General features: G+C 63.7%; 2 protein-coding genes across 8 annotated transcripts in view; one reads left to right on the forward strand and one right to left on the reverse strand.

The window, feature by feature from the left end:
• ADAMTSL2 (ADAMTS like 2) overlaps positions 1–4,381 on the reverse strand; it is a 35,880-nt gene extending 31,499 nt beyond the window's left edge. Inside the window, exons 1-4 of one of the 6 annotated variants that reach the window (XM_043916383.1) lie at positions 4,305–4,381; positions 3,207–3,448; positions 1,140–1,230; positions 400–623 (exon numbers count right to left, since the gene is read on the reverse strand). In XM_043916383.1, the coding sequence (XP_043772318.1) occupies positions 400–623; positions 1,140–1,229 (314 nt within the window). In that variant the 5' untranslated portion in view covers position 1,230; positions 3,207–3,448; positions 4,305–4,381. Of the gene's footprint in view, positions 1–399; positions 624–1,139; positions 1,231–3,206; positions 3,618–4,304 lie in introns of those variants that run through there. The other 5 variants (XM_043916386.1, XM_043916382.1, XM_043916384.1 and 2 more) reach the window with 5 other exon arrangements.
• A 7,352-nt stretch (positions 4,382–11,733) lies between these two features.
• Positions 11,734–23,561, forward strand: MYMK (myomaker, myoblast fusion factor). Of its 2 annotated transcripts, none has more exons than XM_043916465.1 (5): positions 11,734–11,961; positions 15,544–15,658; positions 15,880–16,028; positions 18,501–18,617; positions 19,199–23,561. In XM_043916465.1, exons 1-5 carry the CDS (start codon positions 11,827–11,829, stop codon positions 19,346–19,348), a joined length of 666 nt encoding a protein of 221 aa, XP_043772400.1. In that variant the 5' UTR covers positions 11,734–11,826; the 3' UTR covers positions 19,349–23,561. The 2 variants fall into 2 exon arrangements, with proteins under 2 accessions (XP_043772400.1, XP_043772399.1); XM_043916464.1 differs by having other exon boundaries at positions 19,225–23,561.
• Positions 23,562–24,555: the final 994 nt, after the last annotated feature.

The raw sequence follows: 24,555 nt of genomic DNA on the forward strand, positions 1-24,555 counted from the left end.
CCAAGGTCACACAGCTAGGGAGTTGCAGAGGCAAGATGTGAACGCAGGTCTGGCCAGCAGTAACCACCGCACCGTAGGCTTACCCCATGTTTATTCAACTCAGGTCTTCAGGATAGAAGGTCAGGGAGGCCTGACCACTCCCTGAAAGAGCCCTAGGCAGGGTCCTCTTAGCCCAGTGCCCCAGAGCGGGATGAACCACAGGACACTCTTGCCTGGGACCCGACAGAAGCCACGTCCCCACGCGGAGGCCAATGAAAAGACTGACCGGCTCAGCTGGCCTGTGCAGCCTCAACCTGAAGGCTTCGTTCAGCCCGAGCCACCCCCCCGGCAGCTGCTGCCCGCCTCCCTGCCCCCCGCCCCGCTGTCCGGGCAGCCAGCCCCACGGGGCCCCGCGCTCACACCAGCACCTCTGCTGCAGGCAGTGCCGCTCCTGGGACGTCACCCCGGCCCCGCAGCTGCGGGAACATGCCGTCCACTTGGTCCACTCTCCCCACCAGTAGGCGGTGGCGTCGGGGCCCACCTCCAGGCTGTTGGACGTCGGGCTGTTGTCCTGGGTGAGAGGCCCCACGACGGTTAAAAGGAGGCTGGAGCGCCTGGCCAGACGGGCCTGCCGACCCCGTGCCCTGGACAGGAGGACACAGCCCCCTGGGTGGGTTGCTCAAAGCCCCAGCTCAGACCTCTGGGGGGGGATCTCTGAGGGACCTCCCAGGGAGCTGAGCGCCTCAGGTGCTACCTGATCTTGAGATCCAAAACCTTCTGGGGGCTTGGCAGGATCCTGACGCCAAACCTAACCATCCTCTCACGCTCCCAAGTGGCCTCGGGGTGGGGGGGCGCCCAGCCTGGGTTCTGCAGGACCCAAACCCATCTGTATACACGCTACACCCCAGGCCTTTGTGCTGAAGGGGAGCGCCCAGTCCCCGCAGCCCCCGTCCCGCCAAACCGGCAAGGACGCCAGAGTGGCCAGAGCCCACCACCCACCCACCCAGGGGCTGGCCTGACCGGCATGTAAGGCGTGCTCCTGGGAGTGGAGGGGGCCCTGGAGAGTGGGCGCTCCAGATGCCCCAGGCCCCTGTCCCGTATCTTGCCACGCAGCTCTCAGCGTCAGCCCACGTGGGTGAGGGCCTGTGCGCCCCACTCACCGTGGTCCCCGTGGACGACGCGCTCCCAGTCACTAAGGCCATAGCCAGCAGGGACCAGGCCCAGCATGAAGGCTGCCATCTGCCCTCCATCCTAGGAAGCAAGGCCACAGTCATTGCCAGGCCAGGCCCAGCTCCCCTCGCAGGCGGCCAGAGTCTGCTTTGGGGCAAAACCCCCTGGGGGCCCACCTAGTGAGGCCTGCGATTATCTGGGATCTGTTGGTAGTGACTGCCTGCCAGCCCTGTTGGGTGGGCTCCATGAGTGATTAGAGATGCCTGCCATGGGCTTGAGACCCTAGGGTGATGGTGTGTGTGCTAAGCCCGTTCCACCGGATCTGAGGGCGTTTGGGGACATGGGCCAAGCTTTGCCTCGGAATACCTGAGCTCCTTGGAGGATGCCTGGGGAGAAACCCAGGGACACAGAGAGGCCCGGGCTGCACCCCCTGGATGAAGGAGCTAAGGATCAATCTATTACCTCGGCGCTGGACCTGGCCCAAGCAAGAGCACCCTGGGATTTTCGTCTGCTCGGCACGTGCTGACCGACAGGGGAGACTGAGGCTTTCCCACCAGCCATGTGGAGCTGCTAGAGCAGGTGTGGGTGAGCAGACTCTGCCAGGCCCTCCCTGGGTGCAGCTGCCCCCTGCCTCAGAGGGACCCCAGGCTGCAAAGAGCCCTCTGTCCCCTCCCTCCCAAGAGAAGACATGCAGCTTGTACCTCTGGGGCCTTGATGTGAGGGTGGCCCAGGGCCACCCTGGGGTTGGCTCCTTCCCGAGAAGTCCAACATCCCCAGCCCAAAACATGACTTGACCTCCCTGCTATGGTTTAGTCGCTCAGTTGTGTCTGACTCTTTGTGACCCCATGGATTTTAGCCCGCCAGGCTCCTCTGTCCATGGGATTTTCCAGGCAAGAATCCTGGTGTGGGTTGCCATTTCCTTCCCCAGGGGATCTTCCCAGACCCAGGGATCGAACCCACGTCTCCTGCACTGGCAGGAGGATTCTTTACCATCTGAGGCACCAGGGAAGCCCATACTTGTCCTCCCTGCCAGAGATCAAATCAAGGGCTGCCTCCAGCCTCCTGGGCCCTCAGCCCCCCTCATCTGGCCCTGAGACGGGAGGACCAGCAAGCCCTGCAGTGACCTCTGGCCAGGGTCTGTCTTGGGTCCTGAGCATCACGTGCCAGCGAGTTGGAGTAGTTTCGGAAACCCCCGAGCCCAGCCCCCTCTAGCCCGGGACCAGAGAGGGGAGCCAGTTTGCCCAAAGCCACACAGCCATGTATCTGGCCAACTAGCCCCCAGACCCCAGAGCAAACAGGGATTGGTTCCAGGGAAAGAAGGTAGAAAAGACCGGCCGCCCGCTGCCCGCCAGCCCTGAAAACAGCTCCTCATCTGCCCGCCGTCCTGCACCAAACCCTCGCCTCCTCGTGGGCCCAAGCGCCTGCAAGTTTGCTGGAGCTATAGCAATGCCAGCCTCGCACCCCAAGAATGTCTCTCTGCCCCAGAAGGGGCAGCAGTCCACCCCGGAGTTTGGAGCTGAGACCTCGAGATCCGCAGCCCCCCAGCCGCCTGCCTGGCCCGCCCGCCACCTGGGGGCTGCCCCTCCCCGCAGGCCCCCACCTGCACCCCCCGGCCCCCCCGCCCCCCGCAAGCACAGACCCCCGTCCGCAGCCCCATCGGCTCGTCTGCGGCCCCGGCTCCTGCCTGCAGGCTGAGGACAGGTGCTGAGCCGGCCGCACACTTGGTTTTCATTAAGGCTCCCAGACAGCCGCGGCTGCAGGCCAGGCCCGGCTCACGCGGGATCCAGCCCTCCCTGGGGTCCAAAAGCAGCCACCACCGGCCAGCGGGACAGGCTTGCCTGCAAGCGAGGGCTTTGGACTCGGTGAGGCTAGGAGCTGAGAGACCCCCCACCCCCCGCCCCGGGCCGGGCTCAGAGGGTCTGCACCCCTCCCCAGGAGTCCCTGCTCCTGTTATATAACGGCTCCCCAAGGGGCCAGGGGCTGACCTGCAGGCACTGGGGGCCGCACCTCCGTCCTGGGCGGGCGGCCGTGGGAAGGGAAGCCAGACGGTGGCCTACCTGGCCGGTGCTCGGCAGGGTGTCCTCGCGGGGGAAGGGGCCGCGGCCGCGGGCAGGCGGGCCAGGTGCGCGGCGCAGGGGGAGGCTCGGATGCCGAGGGCCGCGGGCTGTGCCTCTCTCCCGTCTGCTCCCCCGCCCCTCGCCGCCTCCCTCCTCCACTTCAAAGCGCACCCACGAGAGGGGGTTCCCAGGGAGGCGCAGCCCAGCGGCGGCCGGGCGGGCGGGCGCGGCGGCCTTTATAGCTGTCAGGCAGACGGGGAGGAACTCACACTTCCCACCAGGCTGCTCCCCCGCCCGCCGCCCCGCCGGCCGGCCCGGCGCACACTTTAACCCGCTCCGCGCCTCTGGAGCACGGCCAGGCCGGCCCAGCTGCCTGCCGCCCGCCGCCGCCGCGAGCGGAGAGGCCGCCGGCCTGGGGCCACCACGCGGGACCGTGGTTGGGGATAGAGTCTGGGTGTCCAGACAGAGTGGCCGCTGGCCCGGGGTCACAGGGGAGCTCGTGGGGAGGGTGGGGGAGCAGAATTGAGCCCCAGGCTCGGTCCATTGGATGCCTGCCTCCCTGGGGGGTGGGGGGGGGGTGCCGTCTCTGCCCCTCCCCAGAATGGATCCTAGGTGTGTGAGACAGCCATGTGATGGCTGGCGCTTACAGATGGTGAGGCTGGGGTCGGGAGGGGAGACCCAGCTCTGAGGTCACCCAGCCAGGCTTGGAGACATTTCTCCTGAGCAGTGGAGGGACTGACAGAGACCCAGTGCAGGCCCCAGCCAAGGGTCCGGGGATGGGACAGGAGGGCCCGCAGCCCGCGAACCAAACAGCTCGCATGGCCGGAGCCAGCGGCGGGGGAGGAGCGCAGAGCTTTACAGATGTTCACACCAGCTTGGCAGGGCACACGGCCTGGCTGGGCGCACGCCAGCTGGGCAGCCCCTGGCAGGCCGGCGTGGGGCTCCAGCCTGCATTCCTGCTGAGTCAGAGCGTGGAGCAGAGCACGGAGCCAGCAGCATGCACTCCGGCCGCACCCCCCCTCCCTCCCCGGCACCCAGGGGGGCACCCCAGACACTGCAAGTCGCCCCGGAAGCAGGCCAGGCCCCCGCCCCACACACCAGGCCCTCTGGAGCCCGGAACGCAGGGGCACCTCCACACACGGTGGGGGTGGAAGGGGGGCAACCCCGGGCCGCTCCAGCCATCCCCCTGCCTCTACGCTGCAGATGGCTCACAGTGGCGCCTGGAGAGCCCTCCCCCTCCTGCGTCCTCCCTGCCGGAAGGAACTGTGGTGAGCTCCTCCAGGCCGAGAACCATTCCACCCCTAGGGAAGTTCTGCCACCAGCAGGAGCGGCGGGGGAAGAGAGCCAGCAGCCCTGCCCGCTGCCTGCCACCGTCCTGTCCCTCCCGCAGGAGTCCTTCCTCCGTGCCAAGAGCTAGGAACTCCCCAGTTTACAGACGGAGAAGCTGAGGCTCCGAGACTGCCCAGGGGCGCCCAGGGGCGCACGTCCGGTGAGCGGCACAGCCCATCCCCGCCTCGGCAGGCTCTTGGACCCAGACTCTGGGAAGGCAGGTCTTATCCATCTCTGCTTTTCTTCCCCTGGGGCCCCGGGGATGTTCGGCAGAACCCAGGCCCACGCTGCCCCCTGTTGGCACGCTGGATCGCAGACACGACGGGACCTGTCACACAGCACTGGTGAGCGTGCACACGCACACACATACACGTGTCAGGCACGAGCACATGCACACATGTGTGCACTGCGTGTACACACGCACACATGTGTGTGTCCGTGCATGTGCGCACATGTACACATGTGTGTGCGTGCACGTGTGTATACATGCGTGCATGCATGTGTGCGTGCACACACACATACGGGGCACACACTCACCAACCCCCTCACAGACACCCTGCTGATCACTCCCGCACTCTGGGGCCTCTGCCTGCCCCACCCCGCCCCTCCAGCCGAGCACCAGGGCTCTGCATCCCCAGTCAGAGTCCCCAGCTCTCCGGACATAGCTGGATCCGTGTCCAGCCAGAGCCAGAGTGACTAATGGTTTCCCGTGGGAGGGACCCTACAGCCAGCCGGCGCAAACACCCCAGTGCCTTCTCTTAGCTCAGTGGGACAGCACCCAAGAGGCAGGCTGCCACCCCAGCTCTGGGACCTCCAGCAGGTGTGTGACCTGGACTGGCCCCCCATCCACCCCACCCCACCCCCTACCTCCAGGAGCTGGCCAGGGCTCCCCCTCCTGAAGGGACACCAGCCTTCCCCCAAACTCCAGGCCCACAGGGAGCTCTGACCACAGCTTGGTCCACTGGTGGTCTGGGGGAAGGCCTGGGGCCCTGAAGACCCTAGGAATCGCAGGCGGGTGGTTGGGGATAGAGTCAAGCACAGGCAGGAAGCACGACGGAAGGCCTGGTCATGTGCCCGGCACAGAGCTGCCGTCGGTTCCAGAGAACCGGTCAGGCAGGGCCTCCTGGTCCTCACGTGCCCTCTGGGCCCACCTTGTGGGGCTGCAGCCAGACCTGGACGGCAGATCCAAAGGATCTAAGTGTTGGCGACCAGAGCATCAGGCCAGGCTCAGAAGAGGTCCACACTCTGGGGTCCACTCTCTGCCATCACTGTTGCTGAAGGTTTAATCGCATCATTTTAGAATTTGTGTTCTGGGGGTGACATCGCATGGGGTGATGGGGCATCTGCTGGGGGACCCCCCACCGCCCGCACCTCTCAGGCCTGCCTCGTGCCCCCTGGGGAACCAGGGTCAGGCGGAGCCTCTGGTGGAGTCTCAAGGGCTCACGCCGCAACCTCCCCGGGCCCAGCGGAGCACAGCATTAAGAGGGAGCAGCCCTGGAAGAAAGAGAAAGCTTTGACCTGTTGGTGAATGAGGGGCTTCTCGATTTTCACTGAGCCCCAGCTCACCCCCAGGTCACCCGGGGGCCCTCGGAATTGCTGTTTCCCAGCCCTGACAACGCCCAGGGCGCCCTCGGGTGTCACAGAAAGAAGTGGCGTGGGGCCCCCATCTTGGTTCCTGCCATCTCCTCCCTGGAGCCCTTGTTCACACCTGTCTGGATGTGCTTGGCCCTCCAGATGGGCTCCTGAGCACACGTCCTCCAGGAAGCCCACCAGGCAGCAGTCCAGCACTTTGATCTGGCTTCCCGACCCACGGCTGGGACTCACCTGCCAGGCCCGGCATATAGAAAGTGCTCGGTGTGTGGAAGCGTGGATTTGTCTGGCAGCCCCTGTCCTTTGGGGTGAGGGGGAAGTGTCCCCACCACTCTCTGGGCAGCCCTGGCTGGAGATGCTGTGGACACCTGTTTTTTTAGAGATTTTCTGCCAGACCTGGATTTCTGAAGAGCTTGGAAACAGGAAAATGTGCACATTTCTTCAGGAAGGTGATGTGAAGCGTGGGAAAGCAAGGCGGGAGGAGAGGAGCCTGCAGGGAAGGGACGGGTCAGGGAGGGGGAGGGGCACAGTGGGCCGGGGTGACCAGCCTGGCGGTCCTTGTGGTTGGACAGTCACACTGGGAGCTGGGCCCTGTCCTGCACAACCACGTGTTCAAAACAGAGCTCCGAAGGTGAGGGACCAGGGCCAGAGACCCTGCGAGGGGGTCCTCAACTCTGGCACCCAAGGCCGCCAGCACGGCCCGGAGGGCCATGACCCCCACCCTCTCCTGCCACGTCCTGCCGCCCACCCAGAGCCTGGAGCGCCCTGGGCCCCTTCTGACAGCAGAGCGCTTCTTCCCAACGGGGACTGGGCCACCAGGGCCCCTGTGGCCAGTTTGGAAGTGGTGGGCCGGGACCAGAAGAGGACCAAGCCCCAGCAGAGGCCCCAGTGGCCAACGCCACCCCCAGAGCTCCCCACCCAGCCCCAGGCAGGCCCAGCTGTCTCTGCCCTGGATCTTCCTCCCTCCGGGAGGACCCTCCTCCACGGCCCACTGGGGGTCAGCAATGCACGTGTGTGTGTCCCTGTCGTGTCCGACTCATCACGACCCGTGGACTCTATCCCGCCAGGCTCCTCTGTCCATGGGGATTCTCCAGGCCAGAACACTGGGGTGGGTTGCCATGCCCTCCTCCAGGGGATCTGTCCCCACCCGGGGATCGAGCCCGGGCCTCCCACCTTGCCGGCGAATTCGTTACCATCTGAGCCACCGGGGAAGCCCCGGGAGTCAGCAGGCTGGACCACAAAACAGAGCGCTCCTCCTCCCTCCCTCCCAGCACTGGCGTTTCCCACTAGGCCCAGTCCTGACGTTCAAGCGGGGGACTCTATGTGTAGGCCTCCTCGCTCTTAAAACTCACAAGAAAGAGGCGCCCTTGTCCCCAGATCTGGAGGAAGGATGGGGCCCTGGGGGGCCCTGGCATGACTGGGAAGTGAGCTCGCCGCTGCAGCTCCAGGGACAGCCCACCACCAGGCCCAGGGCCGGGCAGGACCTGTGACCTCGGGCTCCTGGATTACACAGCCCGCCCGGGTATGCAGGAGGCCCCCAGGAAGGCCCGGTGCCCAGGAGCCCCGTCCCGTCTCAGCCCCACTCCCTCCTCTGCACAGAGAGGCAGACCCAATGCGCGGACACAGTGGGGGGTGCGGGGCAGGGGACGACAAGCCTGTGTCCCTGTCCCAGCCCTGCTCCCAGCCCCCAGGTCCCCAGGCATGGATGCTGAGGCCCACCTTTCGGAAGAGAGTCCCCCCTGTAATGACCCACATTGGCTCTTTGCTGCTTCTCATTAACAGACAGCTTCCTGGGCCAGCCGCTCCCAGAGCCCAGCGCACCTGCCCGTGATCACAGCGCCCCTGTGGGACAGCGACGGGCGTCCCTCGTGTCAGTGAGGAGACCGAGGCTCCGGGCCCAGAGGGCACAGCAAGGCCCCGGAGCGAGGAGGGCAGAGCCCTCACCCGGCTCACCCGGCAGGTGTGGAGGAGCTGGGGGCCGCGTGAGCTGCTCACGTCCGGCCATCAGCCGAACTCAGCACGCCTGCTGTAACAGCGCCGGTTGTGGAGGTCCAGGCTGGCGCTCCAGCCTGGGGGCCCCAATGAAGGGGTCAGGAGCACCAGTGCCCAGACCCTTCCCACCAGGGGCAGGGCAGGGGGGCGCCTCGGGGGACCCTTGCACCCGGAGCCGAGGCCTGCTGTGCCCGGGGGTGACCGGAGCTCCAGGCTGGGGGTTCAAAGCGTGGAGGACGCGAGTGCGGCAGCTGGCCCTGCTCTGCAGGCCCAGCCGGGCAGACAGGCAGCTGTCCGGGAGATGGGAGCCGTGTGGCATTCCTGGCATTTCAGCACCTCTATAAAAGCCGAGGGGCGGGGAGGGCGGGTCGTCTCCCCCTCCCCGCTCCCCAGGCTGTGGCTGCCTGGTCAGGCGGCCCCCCGCCCCACCCGGAACGGCCCCTGCTGGGTCTCACTGGGACCAGCACCACCTGCTGGGGACAGGGGGCATGCTGCCTGTGGTGGGGGCAGGGTGCCTTGGCTAGGAGCAATGCCAGCCTCCCCCCGCTCTAAGCCTCAGTCTTCTCCTCTGTAAAATGGGGAGAGAGAGACGTCCAGCCGCTGACAGCCCAGAGGGACAAAATAGGAAGAGAGATTGGCACCCGCCAGCGCTGAATGAACGTCTGTGTGCGTAAATGGTTTTCAAGATACACAGGGCGGTGGGGCTGAAAATGTGAGAGCTCCCCGCCCCATCGCCAGGGGTCGGGCAGGACGGAGAGCTACACTGTGAACTCGGAGGCCGCCCCCGGGGGTGGGCACCCTGGCAGGAGGGTCCAGGCCCGCTGCCTGTGGGGTCTGCGCTGACCCGGCACCAGCAGGTGAGGGCGGGGTGGTGGGGGGCGTATTGCAGGCCAGCTGGCAGGCGGAGCCCTGGGCGGCGGGGAGGACAGGGCGCCAGCTCACACCTCTGCTGGCTCCGGACCTGCCCAGGTTGAGCTGGGCTCCCAGCCCGGCTCGCTGCCCTGTGCCTCCAGGGGCAGTACCACCCCTGAGCAGCCAGCCTGATTCTTTTCCTCTGCCCCCCATCCCACCTCCCCAGGCCAATCACGTCCCTGGCACCAGTGAGAAAGGAAGGTCATTCCAGTCCTGTTCAGAGCAGGACGCCTTCCCCCGGGCCAGCTGGTCTGTCTCCAGGCGACCAGGTCTCAGAGGGGACCCCGACCTCCGCCCTGCGCTCAGCCCCCCTCCTCAGAGTGGGTGGGGGGTAGTCCTCCGCCCCAGCCCCTCGCCCCGGCCTGGCCACCTGTCTCTCTTCTTCAGGGTGAGCCCCTCCTCAGCCCCCTTCTCCTTAATCGCTACAACACATGTGCAATCCCCTGCCCCCCGGCCCCTCCCCCCTTCTCTTTTTCCCTTCCCCGAGCTCGCAGCCCTGGCCCTGGAGTTTACAACTGCAAAAACACACACACACACTCATGCACAAAACCAACTGTGGAATGTTTTCCCACTTCCGAGTGGGGGGTTGTGGCTCCAGAGAGCTCTCTCCTAGCACCTGACATCTAATCCATGTCCTCACCTTGCAATTTCTGCCCCTCCTGGAGGCCGGAGCTGGGGGCAGAGGTGGTGACCAGCTCGCCAGGAGTTGCCTGCCTCTTACCCAGAGCTGCACGCACGCACGCACGCACGCACGGCAGGACCTGGTTTTCCCATTTGGAGTGGCACGGGGCTCCTAAGTGCCAGACTGAAGCGCACTGCCGCCCGCCTCTCCCGACTTTGATTCATTCTTTTCACAAAGTCATTCATCCAGCCAGTGTCTGCTGACCACCCACCACGTGCCAGGCTCCGCCCGGGGCTTGGGTGGGGAGCCGGCCAACCAAGCCCCGGGCACACGACCCGAGCCGCTCTGCACAGAGGCATGGACGCTTGGATGGGAGAGAGCAGCATGTCGGGCCCAGCGCAGAGCACCTCGGCTTACCTAAGCCGGGTGGCAAGCCTTCCCCACAGACTCAGAGGTGGAGGACGTGTGTTCTTTCCGGGGAGGCAGAGAGGCCAGGAGGAGGTTCTGGGTGTACAAGGGCGGCTGGGGGTGCTGAGGGGAGATGGCTGGGCAGGGATGGCCCAGGGTTCTCCTGGAGACCTTGGACTTCACGCTGAGAGTGTGGGTGCCTAGGAAGAAGGCACTTGAGCAGAAAAAGATGTGACCACATGTCCCAAGTAGGACTTTTCATTGCAGGCAGCAGAAACGGGCTCCAGCCAGCATACAACAAGCAGAGACTTTTCTGAAAGGTGTGAGGGAGCTCCCAGGAGGACAGAAAGGAGGATCAAGTGCACCCCGAAGGCCGGGAACAAGCCGGCAGCCTCTCCTTGAGGCACCGACTGGCGAGCGTGGGCACCCCTCAGCCTCGCCCCCCGCCTGCTTTTCCCATTCTCCAAATTCCAACTCCCAGGAGAACAAAATCCGGAGTAGCCACCCAGCAACCACAGGAACAAGCCACATGACATACATGGGTGACTCCCAGGGGCATTCTGGGGCCGTGAAAGAATCCACCCGGCATGCGTCTGTTTATGCAGGCTGAGACAGGTGTCCGCAGAAGCCAGAACAGAGGCTGCCTCTGCTGGGGACTCAAAGGACCGCACTGGAGTGAAGGGGTGCTGGGGCCGTCACACGGCACTCGGCAAGTCCCACCAGACCACACGTTATGATTCTGTGTGCTTTGCTGCAGGTGACATCCTTATACCGTGGCGAAGCACAAAACATTTAACAAAAGCTGTCCTTTTGCTGACAACAAACAAATCAATCCAGCAGTCCTTCCCGGGAGAGCGCCAGCCCAGGTAACTCACACAGAGTTATCCAGAGGTAATTTGGCCGGAGGATGGGGGCCCTCTGCCAGGCAGCTCCCCCCAGGCCTCTTCAAAAAGCGAAGACTATCTCCCGAAGGCATAGGAACGCTGAGAGGGCTGGCGTCAGCCTTGCCTCGGTGACCCTGATAGAAAGTTCCTGGTCTGTGCACTTCAGGCTTGAATCAACGTAACCAAGCAGAAAGGAACAGTTTCATTCACGTAGTTACCAAGGAAACCTGTCTGGGCGAGAACAGGTGAGTGAGATGTGGATGCGGGCTGGTAAAACGTGAGACTTATCTACAAGGCCCTTGCGGTGATTGGTGGTGTGGCTTGGCCACTAAGCTATGTCCAGTTCTTGCAGTCCCGCGGACTGTAGCCCGCCAGGTTCCTCTCTCCGTGGGATTTCCCAGGCAGGATACTGGAGAGGGCTGCCGTTTCCTTCTCCAGGGGAACAGGCTAACCCTTGGGCTCTCCCACCTCGTGCCCCCACCTGTGGACTCCTGACTCAAGCAATAGCGTCTGTCCTTTCTCATTCTGGGCTCCCCAGCGCCCCAGGGAGGGGCCAGGATGGAAAGTGGCTGGATGTCGGGGACTGTGTTCACAGGGGACTTTTCTCCAGTGCTGCTGCCTCCGAGAAGTATGGTCTCCCTGAATCAACAACTCTGACCGATCCCAAAAAAAAATCAGAGACAAGTGCTGATCACATGGTCCGTCAGCTGTTGGACCCTCCCCGTGAGCTTCTCGACATGTGCGCTCACATCCCTGCCTCCTTCAGGGCATTTAAACCGCAGCTGCCACCGGGGGCCCCCACTGGAAGGAGCAGGCCCTGTCCCTCTCTTCTCCCTGCCCTGGGGACCCCGGCGGCCTGCACCCCGCCTCTCCTCCCCAGCCCATGGGGACGCTCATGGCCAAACTGCTCCTGCCCACAGTCAGCAGCCTGGCCTTCCTCCCCACGGTCAGCATCGCCGCCAAGAGGCGGTTCCACATGGAGGCCATGGTCTACCTCTTCACCACGTTCTTTCTGGTGGTAAGTCTGGGGATCTGGGGAGAGGACCCCCCCCACCCCGCCCAGAGCACCTTCCCAGGGACAGAGGATGGGGGCTACCTTTTCACCACTTTCCCATGTTGGGTGATGAAGAAAAGTGATGGGGAGCTGGTGAAAGAAAGAGCCCAGGAGAGAGGGCTGGGGGACGCCTTCACCTCCCTGGACCTGTTTTCCCATCTGGGCCTAGAGGCCCTCTGGGGTTGGTGTGAGTGAGACCAAGCCCACAGGGGCCAGGGACAGTAGGCCCAGGCCTGGCCCCCCGGAGGTTCCCCTTCTCTTGTCACTGGCCAACCGCCCCCCTCCAGGCGGCTCCTGGCTCCAGCTCCCTACCCCGCCCCCTGGTACCCCGGGCCTGGCAGGGGGACTAGCAGGGCCCTGGGAGCGTGAGGAGCCAAGGAATCTTCCTCCAGGACGCTGCAGCTGGCCTCGGCGCGGGACGGCCTGCTCACGTACGCGGTCTCTCCTTCGTGGGGCCTGCGCGTCTCCCTGGGTCCTTCCCGCTCTATTTATACTTCTGGCTGGCTCTCAGCTCCCCTCCCTGCCCCCGCCCCCCTCCCCGGGGGTCCGTCTCCCTCTGTGCTTCTCTTCCTGACTCCCTCTGGGGCTGCCTTCTCTTGTTTCTCGGTCTGTGTCTGGTTCCCTCTTGATTTCTGGAGCTGTACGCCCGTGGAATTGACTCTCTTTCTGAATGTCTGGGTCTCTCCCTCCCTGGCCTTGCTCCCCCTCAGCCTCCACGCGTCTCTCTGGCTCCATGGATCCATCCCTCTAGCTTCTGTCGAGCTGTCTGTCCACCTCCCTACCTATGTACCCTCTCTGTGATCGAGCATCTTTACATGTATGTAACCAGCCACCTCTCTACCTGCCTGACCATCCATCCATCATCTGTCTACGTCTTAGTGCCCTCCTGCCTCCGTACCCCTGACCCTCTGAAGCTCCTTCCTCCACCCTCCCCAGTGCACCCCCTGAGTGGCCCCGCTGTGTCTCCCCACCATACTCCATCAGTCCCAGCCTTGACTGAAGCCCAGCTCCCTGGGGTGGCATGCTCAGGGGGAGGTGAGTGACCCGAGCTCCGTGCAAGAGATGGCCTGCCCCCTGCGCTGGGCAGCTCACTTCCCCAGCAGCAGCCCGGCCCCGCTCGTTCACCGCATCTTGTCGACAGCCACTTCCCTCCCCCCCCACCTCCACTCAGGACCCCAGCTTGGGTGAGGGCCAGGAGGTCTGCCCGGCAGGTGGGAGACTGGGGCCAGGCAGGCAGGGGGCTTCCTTGCGGGGACGAGGGCCTGCAGCTAGGGAGAGAAGCCGAGGTCTCACCCTCCAAGACCCCACGGGAGATCCAGCCCGGGAAACCACGGTCACCGCCGAGGCCCCCCCTCCCTGCCGGGGTGAGCTGGCCCCGCAGCTGCCTCCGCGGCAGCCTCAGAGGCCCGCCTCGCCTGCCCCGCCCCGCCCCGCCAGAGGGACAGGGCCAGCTGCCTCCGGTGACAAATGTCCTCTGGCCACAAAGACTCGCTCAGCCCCTTTCCCAGGAGCCCCGGCAAGCACCACCACTCCCCTTGGAATTTTCTGCTGGTGTACAGCCGACACCATCCCCACTTCTGCCTCCCACGTGGCACCTTCTGCGTCCCGACCAGAAGGCGTGACAGCGGCTGGACACGGCGCTGTGTGCTCAGTCACGCGGAACTCCCCGGCCCACGCCACCCGTGGAGCAGGGGCTCTGACCTCCAGTTGACAGAAGCCCCAACCCTGGCCCCAGGGGCCGTCAGCCACCCCTCCGAGCTCACAGCCAGGACCCGCCAGGTCGGCCTCCAGAGGCCATGCGTTTCCTGCCAGGCCCCCAGCCGCACGCCCCACCCCCACCCCGCCAGCACCCCAGGGAGCCAGGTCCCAGCAGACGCAGAGGCCGAGTGCCCCCTGCCTCGTCCCCCTGCTCCTTGGCACCTGGTCCCTCCCCGAAGGTCGCCTGCCCCACCTGTCCCGCAGCAGTGAACCAAGGGCCTGGGCGTCAGGGCCCTTCCTGGGCCAGCTCTCCTCCAAACCACTCCAAAACCCACCTCCCTGACCCCACGTTCGCAGGCAAGCCGCTGGCAGAGGGCAAGCCAGCTCTGCTGTGAGCTGGGGTCATGGCTGGGACAAGGCAGATGGGAGGGAGGGCACAGACAGCATCCAGAATTTCACAGCGATGAGGTCTTCCAGCCTACACAGTGATCTGTGCTATTACGGATGTACTGAATACAGAAGAGACGGCGGACCAGGGGACTCGGGTGGGGCTGGGGAGAAGGGGACCCGAGTCACTCATAGAGTCCGGTCCTGCCTGCCAGAGCCGTGCGGGGGAGCAAGTGTTCTTCCTCTATCCCGGAGGGGTGAGCACCTTGATCAGGCCCCACCTGAAGCTCCTTCTCTTTCCTGCACCAAACAGTCACATCCACACCTGGTTCCTCCCCTTCAAGCTTTTCTTTCCCTGTGTCTCTTCAAAGCATGTGGCATCCAAAGCCCAGCACAGTCCTCTAAGCAGGTCTGACCGGACAGGAAGGAGCAGCGCCCTCTCCTCCCCTGCCCTGGACACTATATCTCTGTTAATGCTGCCTTGGTGCCCCACAGCTTTAGGTCACATAAAGCTGCAACCGGTGGAAGCTCTAAGCTGACCTCACCTTGGCTCGACACACCGGGAGACCCAGGGCTCCCCCGACCCCACCCCACCCCCACCGCAGCGCCCCTGGCGTCTCCAGACGTGGGCTGCTCTCCCGCACGCCTCTGCATCCTGCTGAGACGCGTTAACCAAGAGTCCATTGTGCTGGTCCCCAAGCCTGTTTATGCCCTTGAGCTTGTCAAAATAATTACATCACGTAATTAAATATTGCTGAAAATGATGAAATGTGTACGCCAAAGGAGAGAGTTGTCCAGAAATAAGTGGACAGCTTTGAGAATACTGGCACTTTGCTTTCAAACTGCTTTCAAAGTCGATGTTGAGAGACGACCATAGGAGTCAGGGGCGGGGGCTGAGACGAGGATGCTGAGTTTAGCACCTGCACAAGGGTGGGTGTGGGGTGGGGGGTGTCTCTGCCATCTGCCCTCACTTCGGACAGAACTTGAGAGCTGCCAGCCGGCGGTTCTCAAAATGGGTTCCCTTCTGGCAGCACCCTGAGACCGGCCCGGGAGCCTCTTAGGAAAGCAGCTCTCCAACCTCCACTCCAACCTGCTGGCAGGGCATCTCACAGGCCGGGTCCGCGCCTGCATCTTCGCCAGCCCCCAGGGCTCCATAGCCTCGGTGGTCAGAGGGGTCACTTGTGGGAGAGGAGGCCCCCAAATCTGGCCGGGGCAGAGCAGACTGGTGCCCCAGGGAAAAGGCTCTGGCCTCAGCTGAGCAGATGCTGAGGGGACGTGTAGATCGCGTGGGAGGGTCCCCACCTCAGTGGGGCTTTGGGGGACCCTTTGGGAGAGTGGTTCACAGTGGATGGGAAGACGGAGGCCGGGCCGTTCAGCGGCCTGCCCGAGGCGCCGGCTCGCAGGGCCTGGGGCCCCGGCGCGCTCGCCTCCCCGCTGAGCCTCTGTCTGCGGCTCCCGCAGCTCCACCATGCCTGCACCGGGCCCGGCCTGTCAGTCCTCTGCTTCCTGCGTCACGACGTCCTGGAGTACTTCAGCGTCTACGGGACGGCCCTCAGCATGTGGGTCTCGCTGATGGGTGAGTGGCCGCCCCCCCCGTAGCCCCCGGCCCTGCACGTGCGGTCAGGATGCCCCACTGCCCGCTGCCCACCCGGGCCGGCCCGCTGACGGCCCAGCCCTCCGCCCACCTGTGAGAAGGCACGTGCAGGGCACCAATGCCTCGACTCCCTTTTTTTGTAACCTTTTAAAACTGTGCGTCCAGAAGAGGCCCCTCACCTTGCCCCGCTCTCTCCCCCGCAGCGCTGGCCGACTTCGATGAGCCCAAGCGGTCGACTCTCGTGATGTTCGGCGTCCTGACCATCGCCGTGCGGATCTACCACGACCGCTGGGGCTACGGCGTCTACTCCGGCCCCATCGGCTCGGCCATCCTCATCATCGCGGCCAAGTGGGTACGTACTGTGCGAGCCTCAACACAATGGGCTGCCTCCCCTGGCGGAGACTCCTCCCTCCCAGAGTCTCAACCCACTTCCCATCTCAGGGGTTGGCAGGCTGGACACAGGGCCTCAGCTAACACACAGAAAGTGACCGTCCGCTGCGCCCGCCTTGCAGACCCAGTTTGTATTATGTCTGGACTCACCAGCTCTGGATCTGGCCCAAGTTACTTAACCTCTCTGCCTCATTTTCCATATCTGTAAAATGGGCATTACATTTCAGTACCTACCTCATAGGGGTTGGTTCAAAGATTAACTGAGATAATGCACCTTAAGGACTGGCACAGAACCTGGCTTCTATTATGCTCAACAAATAGGAGCTGCTATTATAGTCATTGTTATTATCATTATTATTGAAGAGAATGGCCGGTTTAGAGATGCAATGTCAAATGGAAGTGGCCTGAGTTAATCTGGGAAGACTTCCTGGAGGGGGTGAGCCTTGAGCCTGGTTCAGATGAAGAAGGAGGATGCAGTGTGAGGTCGGCAGGAAGACGGAATCACTCGTGAGCATGCAAGTGGCCTGAGCCAGAGTTTCCAACACCAATGGCCCTTTGCTGGGCACGCAGGGATCTAGCACTCGAAAGGCCTTTTACATATAGTCCCCAGGCTTCCCCCACCCCAAGGCCCTCCTGGCTTCAAGGACCGAAACCCACTCAAACTAGTCCAAGTGAAAGATGGATGCTGGGCAGAGTAGACCCAGGGCACTTCTGAGCCCCCAGTGCCCTGTGCCTTGAGGGGACCAGAATGTAGGCCTGGGAAAGAGGTGGGGTGGGGCAGGAGGTGAGAAGTTTCCCACCGACCCACTGTGCAGTCTGGGGAGGGAAAATGAAGTCCTGGGGGTGAGCTTTCCTAAGCTCCCCCCTCCTCTCTGTGCCAGAGAGCAGAGGATTTAGTTTGCCATTTGGGTAGTGAAGAAAGCAAGGCTGGGAGGTCAGTGACTTAACAAGAAGTCACGGCAGGACAAGCGAGGCCAGGCTGTGACTCCTCACATCTTGGGGAAGCCAAGCTGGCCCCGCGCTGACCCAGGAGGCCCTCGGAGAGGCCGGGGGAGGAAGCGCGCTGGGGTCTGACTTGTCTGGACCCGAGGAAGGGCCGCGTTAATTAACATTCTGGAATGCGTAAACACAGAGAGCTCCCATCACTGATAATTCACTCCCTCCCTGGCAGGAAGTGGGATAAAGGCTCCTTGTTCCGCCCTGAAGGATTGTCCCTCCCGCAGAATCTTGACCCGTCTGGCTCTGGGCTGGATTCTAATTAGCCAGGAGAGCGGTCCCTTGCCAGTGTCCCCGTGAAGGCCCACGGGAACCCAGGGCTGCCTGCCTCCCTCCATCTGGGGCTCAAATTGTGTTTTCTAGACCATTGAATGTGGAGTTTATTTTGGCTTTTCCAGGGCAGTTGTTTCCTGGAATGAGGGTGCATTTTTCTCCTGGAGGCTCGTCCCTTCTTGAGCAACGGTCAGGGAGAGGAAGTGCAGAGAGGGGGTGACCAGGGCTGGGGGAGGGGCCAGGCCAGGCGCCCCCTAGGGCAGGGGCCTCGAGTCCAAAGGTGCTGGGCGAGCTGAAGGCGGCCTCCCAGGTCCCCAGGCCCCTGCGCCCAGAGTCACGCTGCCCAGCTGTGCCCACACACCACCCGCGACTTTGCAGGTCCGGAGTCCTCACCAGTGGTGGAAAAGTCCAGAAAACGGAACACCGGATATCAGTGCGGAATTTATTTAGTGGCAAAACCGGGCCTGACCCAGCAGGAAGCTACTGACAGTCTCTCTGTGGGCCGCTGCAGGGGGAGTGTGCACACGGGGTCCACCACCCAGAGCGTGTGTGACGGCAGGTTCCCTTGCTGGAACCCGAAACGCCCTGCCGTCTGTAGCACTTGCGGTTCGGGCTCTCGGGACGCGGACCTGCATTGTCTTCGTTTGTTTAGCGAACGTGAACCCGTGTTTCTAATCCCCACTTGAGTCTCACTCTAGGCAGCCCAGCTGAGGCACAGCCCTCTCACGTGCCGGGCAGGCTTGTCTAAGAAATGCTACGATGAGTCGGTCCACTCTGAAAGTGGCCAGAGGTCTCGCGGGGTCAGCCACACGCCTCCCACGCCCTCCTGTGGTCACGCTGGAGGGCAGGTCCCACACCGCCAACACCCCTTGGCTGGGGAACACCGCGTGACTGGTCCCCTGGGGCTCCCCTCTGGCTGGAAACTTGCAAGGGGCAAGTTTCTGCCTCCAAGAGGCGGTCGGGGCAGGGGGTCCTTGTGGGGTCAAGAGGCCGAGGGCAGCCCCAGTCGGCCCAACCCAGGGGGGTCTCCCGCGCATCCTGCAGCCGTGGAGCCCCATGCGCCTGGGCCCCTCCCCGAGCCCTGTCCCCCGCTCCCCCCGGGGTGCCCGGGCGCATGTGCCGTGGCTGGGGCCTGAGACCCTCCCTCTGGCCCCCGTCCCCGCAGCTGCCTCAGATGAAGGAGACAAGACGCCTGTTTCCGGACAAGAGCGTGTACACCCAGCAGATAGGCCCCGGCCTCTGCTTCGGGGCCCTGGCCCTCATGCTGCGCTTCTTCTTCGAGGTACCCTGGGAAGGGGTGGGGAAGGAGCCCCCCACAAAGGCCCTGCTTGGCCTGAGGCTGGGTGGGGCCGCACCCCTCCAGGGGGCTCCAGCAACACCCCGCTCCTGCTGACACCAGCACCCCCGTTCAGTCACGGCCTGGTCCTTCCCCGGCACCACCAGCATCTCCAGGGGTGGGGGGTGGTACAGAGAGCTTGCCTTTGGTGGGTGCACAGCCCTGAAGGGGCCGGGACAGGAGCCACTCCTGGGGGGCGGGGAGGGGGGGAGGCATGGGGAGGCAGGGAGGAGCCCCACCCCACCCCACCGGCAAAGCCCCAGTGAATCAGCACAGACCTTCGGTGGTCTCGGCGTGGAGGGCGAGACCAGCGTGGGCTGGACAGTGTCAGGAAGCCTCTTGGAGGGGACACTTGGCCAGACTCCCAAGGACGAGCTGGGCGGTTGAGGAGGGGCCCGCTGACCCCGGCAGGTGCCCGGGCTCACCAGGCCCAAAGCCGAGGCCCCAGGGCGGGAGGGGACAGGTGGAGGAAGACAGGCCTCGGGGCGGGGCTGAGGCCGCAGACTGGTCCGGTTCCGCCCCCGTAGGACTGGGACTACACCTACGTCCACAGCTTCTACCACTGCGCCCTGGCCATGTCCTTCACCCTGCTGCTGCCCAAGGTCAACAAGAAGGCCGGAAGCGCGGGGCCCCCCGCCAAGCTGGACTGCTCCACCCTCTGCTGTGCCTGCATCTGACCGGGCGTCCTGGCTCCGAGCCCCGCTCTGCCCCGTCCCCAGCCTGCCGGGAGCGCCTGTCCTGCCTGACCCGGAGGAACGTCCCTCCTCGGAGCCTGAGGCCTCTCCAGGGCTTTGGGAAGCACAGGCCAGGCGCTTCCTGAGAAGCCACTTCTTAGGGGTGCTAAGCACCACGCTGGGAAGAAAAGAATTTTCTCCCTTCTGCTAAGCCAAGGTCCTGGCAGATGGGAGTGTCTGCAGAGCCCCGGAGCCAGCGTCTGCCTACCCCTCCCCCTTCTCTCTCCACCCAGTCCCAGCCACAAGGGGCCCTGCCCACCGTCCCCGGCCGTGTGCCCCCCACGTCACCCGCCACCTGTTTTCTCTTGGCAACCGGTCTGCCCACTGCTGACCTGTGCCCTCAGGCTCAGCGCGCCAGGGCCAGCCAGGCCGCTCTGTCCCTTGCTGCCCTTCCCACCAGGCCCCTGAATCAAGCCATCTGCACGTCCTGTCCACCCTCCTCATTTCATCCAGTCCTTGAAGCAAGTCTGAGTAGATGGCAAGTTCAAGGCCCAGAGGTATCCTACTTTGAGGGGGAGAGAAGGTTGGAAAGTGATGTAGGGTTAAGATTATAGTACAAAAGTCACTCAGTCATGTCTGACTTCGCGACCCCATGGACTGTAGCCTGCCGGGCTCCTCTGTCCATGGGATTCTTCGGGCCCCAAGCTCGAGACGGCAGGGCTGACCTCAGCCCACTGTCCCTGGGGCCTGGCACCACTCCGGGCACCTCACTCTGGAGCACCTACCGAGCCTTCGAGTTCCCACCCAGGGTGGGCCCAGGTCCGGAACCCCAAGCGAGGCCGCCGGGTCCCCAGGCTGGCCCCACGGGGCAGGGCTTGCCACCATGTGCAGAGGTCAGCCCGCTCCCATCCAGGGCCCGCCGGCACCGCCCGGTCGTGGGGGCGGGAGCCAGCCGCCCAGACATCACCTCACAAAGCCGAGGCTCCCAGCTTCCCGAATGATCCGGGCACATTCGTCAGGCAGGAAGTTACCTACACCTGTCTGGGGCCTGTTTGTGTTTCCAGACGTGCAGCTGCCCACGTCCGTGCCCACCACGTGGGGCGGCCCCTGGTGTGTCCTGAAGTCACCCCGGCCACGCTTCAGGGAGACAGCTGGACCAGGCGGCCCCTGCAGCCTGGCCCCCGTGTGTCTGTGGGCCCCCTTGACTGGCCCCAGGGTCCCGCATCCTGGGGGCCTGGACACTCGCAGCCTGGCCCTGGCCCCACCCCTTTCTGTCTCCACAGTCCGCTAGTGGCAGAGCGGCCCCCCACGCTCAGGGTCCTCACCACGCCTCATGGGGCGAGAGCTCGCTCATCACAGCTCCTGGGCCGTGACCCAGACGCGTCCCCATGGGAGGGCACAGAACACGGGGGGCCCCCGGCCCAGGGGCGGGCAGGTGACGCCTTGGTCGGCTTCGGGCCTTTCTGTGGGGGTGTGAGCACGCGTGTGCACACACAGACACGCACGCACACCTGCGGAGGCCTCGGGTCTGCCCCTCTGGCCTCCCGGTTCCACAGGGGGAGACGCACGGCTCAGCACCAGCTGGTAAGGCAAAGGACAGACTCTGCGGGCCACGCGGGTGGAGGGGAGCCAGGCGGCATCACTCCATAAATCTGCAAGGTGGCCGGCCCCTGCCCACCACCTCCCGCCGTCCCCCGACCATCTCCCCAGCCCATCACCTCCCTCCCAGCCCCCCCGGGCCCTCCCAGCGAGCGCGCCCCAGCTCCCAGCCCCGCGGCAGTGCAGTGCGTGGAAAGTTGGAGGCCGCAGCCTGCTCCCGAGCGGGGAGGAGGCAGGGGCCTGCCAGGCGCATAGGGGCTGCACCCACAGGCTGCTCACTGCGTCCGCCCTGATTTATGAGGCCGCCTGGGAGCCTGGCCAAGTCTGTAAGTCACGGACAATTAGGAGGCGCGCTCCAGGCCTCAGCCCCGTCTGCCTCTCGGGCTCCAGGCCCGACTGCGCCCCTCCCGAGCACCGCTGGCCCCCGCAGAGACCCCCTCGGAAGGTCCCAGGGGCGGGTCTTGAGCCCACTTTGCAGATGAGGACCCTGACGGTCGGGGAGGCAGCAGCTGGCCCTCATGTCTTGGGCACAGATCACTGACTTGGTGGCGGTGCCCAGGGTCTTGCCAGACATCCCAGAGGCATCTTCCTCTGGCTTGAAGGACCACTTAGGCATCTTGTGGGGTGGAGGGGTCTACCCAAGGGTCAGAGGGGCATGCCCAGGAAGGGGAAGAGAGGCAGCCCCCCCAACACCCCAAGACTGACAAGGACGAAGTGTGGTGGCCTTCACTCCAACACCTCCGGTCGCAGTGTGAGGGAGTCCTGGGGTCTTCAGGTCCCTGGAATCTGAGACTCAGGTCCCTGGTGCAGGAAGCGCCCCCTCCCCAGGCCGTCCCGGGCCATCTTGGGCTCCAGACAGGACTGCCCCTCCCACCCAACCCCGAGGCAGGGAGGACTGGGGTGCCTGAGTCCTGAGATTTCTGAGAGTGAGTGCCTGGAAAAGTCCTCCGAGATGTCACTGGAGGCCTCGAGAGGTGGCGTGCCACGGAACTCACTTAAACGGTGGAGATGCTCACCCCGACCGGGCAGCGTCCGCCTGACACACAGGCTCTTTGAGAGGTGAGCCTCTCAAACGTGCCTGGCAGAGCTGGCTCTTTAAATGTCAGCTGAGTCTAATTGATCTGAAAGTAAATAGCCACACGGGTAGGGTTGCAGATAAAATACAGGATGCCTGGTTCTATTTGAATTTCAGATAATAGATAATTATCTTGCCTCAGTGTGTCTTACATTCGGAGCACACTTGCAGGAGACCTACTTAAAAATGGCTCTATTCCTCTGAAATTTAAATGTAACCCAATGTCCTCTGTTTTATGGGGCATCCAGCCCCCATGGCTAGAAGGTCCCCACAGGGCAGCGCGTTTGCAGGAGACAAAAGGATGGGCAGCTCCCTGGACACATGGGTTTGGGTGCCCAGGGCTCACCCAGGCAACACAGGCAGGGAGGCTTTATTGCCCAGTTCAGGCTGTCGCCTGGGCCGGGCGAGGCGGGGGCTGGGCGGGTACAGGCCCGCACTGGCCTCTCGGGGCCTGGGCTCAGCTCCCAGACCCTGCGGAGCAGCCGGTGCCTGGCTGAGCACACGCGTGCCCCAGGCCCACGCACACACACAGCCCCCCTCCCCAGCCCACTCGGAGCCCCGTCGGGGGAGGAGGAGGGGGGCTCCCCGCACACCTCCCGGGTCCCAAACGGAGAAGTACTATAAACATTCGCAACAACGTAGACAAAACAGTCTATTGTAGCGGGCCCCTCCGCCTCCCCCCGGAGCTGGGGTGAGGTTGGCATGGCGTGGGGAGGGCTCGGGCCCCCGCCAGGGCGTCCGCTGTTTGCACAAGCGGAGGTGTTTTCGTCTGAGTGCTGTGGCCTTTGTCACGTCTGCTACTGAGATTTCCTGTCTCTGCTATTCTCTTCCCAGCAAGACCATCTGAAACCCAAAACTTTTATTGCCCCTTTAAAAGCCGGCTTTACGGCTCGCCATCTCCTGCATCCCGGTCTGTTCCTCCTCCTCCTGCTCCGAGCTGCTGCGATTGTAGTTAGGGGAGGCCTGCTGGGTGCTGTGCTGTGGCAGGAATTCGCCCTGGTCTCCGCCGCAGGGTCTTGGCGGCAGGAGCTGCAGGGAGGAGGGCCAGGTATGTGGGCAAGACGATTCTGCAGAGTCGGCAGGAAGCCCCGGGGTGTAAAACTCAGGCCTGCAGCTTAGCTGGTTAGCACACAGAGCCGAGAGCAGGGTCCGCAGAGACACACTGCACGTGACCCCGGGGACCTGGCCACCCACCTTGAGGCTCTGTGCCCTGGAGCGTGGGTCTTCCCATCCCCGCGCCTGCTTTCCCCACCTTCGACGGGGAGCGGCAGCCCCTCCCTGCCCAGCTCTCGGGCCCATGAGGGTGAATTAGGTGAATTAGGTCAGAGGCTGGCTGGACTGAAGAGGTCTTGGGAATAAAGAGAAGAAGGCAGGAGTAGGAGGCAGGAGGTGGGGGCCGGGGGGTTGGGAGGCAGTCGGGGTCCCACCTGTAGTTTCCCCGCTACGTCCCCGACCCCGAGGCAGGCCCACTGAGTCCCCCGGTCCTCTCCGCCTGAATTCGTCCATTTGTAATAGCGCTCACTTCACGTGGGTTTTGCCAAGATTAAATGAGATCATTGAATACAGAGCACCAGCAGAGTGTTTCATTAAACGTCATTGTTTAATGGTGTCATTGTCACCTTCATCATCAGTGGTCATGAACAAGCAAAGGAGTCTCTAGAATGTAAGTAGAGGATCCTGACCCTCGGGGGATGTTCACCCCCAAACACTCCCATTTGACAAGGAAACACAATGCTTCAAACAAGTGTCTATTATGCATGAAGGAATTAAGCAAGGCAGGCTGCCCGGAAGAGGCAGGTTTGAGACCGAAACTAGAAATGCCACGTGGACCAAACCACACGGGCCTGCACACACCGGGCTCTCGGGCCTCACCGGTGATGGCGTCACAGCTCCACACTCCGAGTCTAACCGTCTCCCTGAGCTCCCGCACCCTTCCCGAGAGCGGCGAGAAAACCACTGCTACCCAAAGGAGACGGCGCATCAGCCGAGAGGGGAATGGTCCCTGCTCCCATCTCTGGCGTGGGTGCCACGGAAATCGCCGAGATGCCTCTCGGGGGCTCCAAGGAGCGCCGGCTCATTATGTCTCAGCTCGGAAAGAATTCAGCGAGAGGCAAAGTGAGAGACTGGTGATTTAGGAGAACAGGATGCTTAGGAGACTTCCTAGTGGTGGGCGAGAGGGGGCCGCACCCTGAGAACCCAGTGGGCTGCGGTTTTATAATCAAGGGCGAAGTGTGGAGGGGAGAAGACCACCTTCCTCCTCTCTCTGGAGGAGACATCATGCTTGCATCGGCAGCTCCTCCTCCACGTCAGGCAGGGGGCCCCTGGTCACAGCACTGCAGAAATGAGCAGAAGGTGGTGACACACGCTGAAAATGGCAGATGGTCTCAGGTCTCCGTCTGACACCAGCTTTGCCTTACACTCTTGTTTCCAGTGTACCCAGAGGCGCGTGTCCTAGGAGTCACTAACTCGCTGAGCTCTCGGGGCAGGATGTGGGGCTCACGCACCGCGGTTTTATGGTTCCGGGGCACGTCTCATG

This window comes from Cervus elaphus, chromosome 11, assembly GCF_910594005.1.
Source record: "Cervus elaphus chromosome 11, mCerEla1.1, whole genome shotgun sequence".
NCBI classification, from domain to species: Eukaryota; Metazoa; Chordata; class Mammalia; order Artiodactyla; family Cervidae; genus Cervus; species Cervus elaphus.

Bases quoted from the DNA above. Each gene is read 5' to 3' on its own strand.
- MYMK (XM_043916464.1), top strand. From the start codon at position 11,827: ATGGGGACGCTCATGGCCAAACTGCTCCTGCCCACAGTCAGCAGCCTG. The intron at 11,962-15,543 runs GTAAGTCTGGGG...CGGCTCCCGCAG, and splicing joins TCACCACGTTCTTTCTGGTG to CTCCACCATGCCTGCACCGG. The intron at 16,029-18,500 runs GTACGTACTGTG...CCGTCCCCGCAG, and splicing joins TCATCATCGCGGCCAAGTGG to CTGCCTCAGATGAAGGAGAC.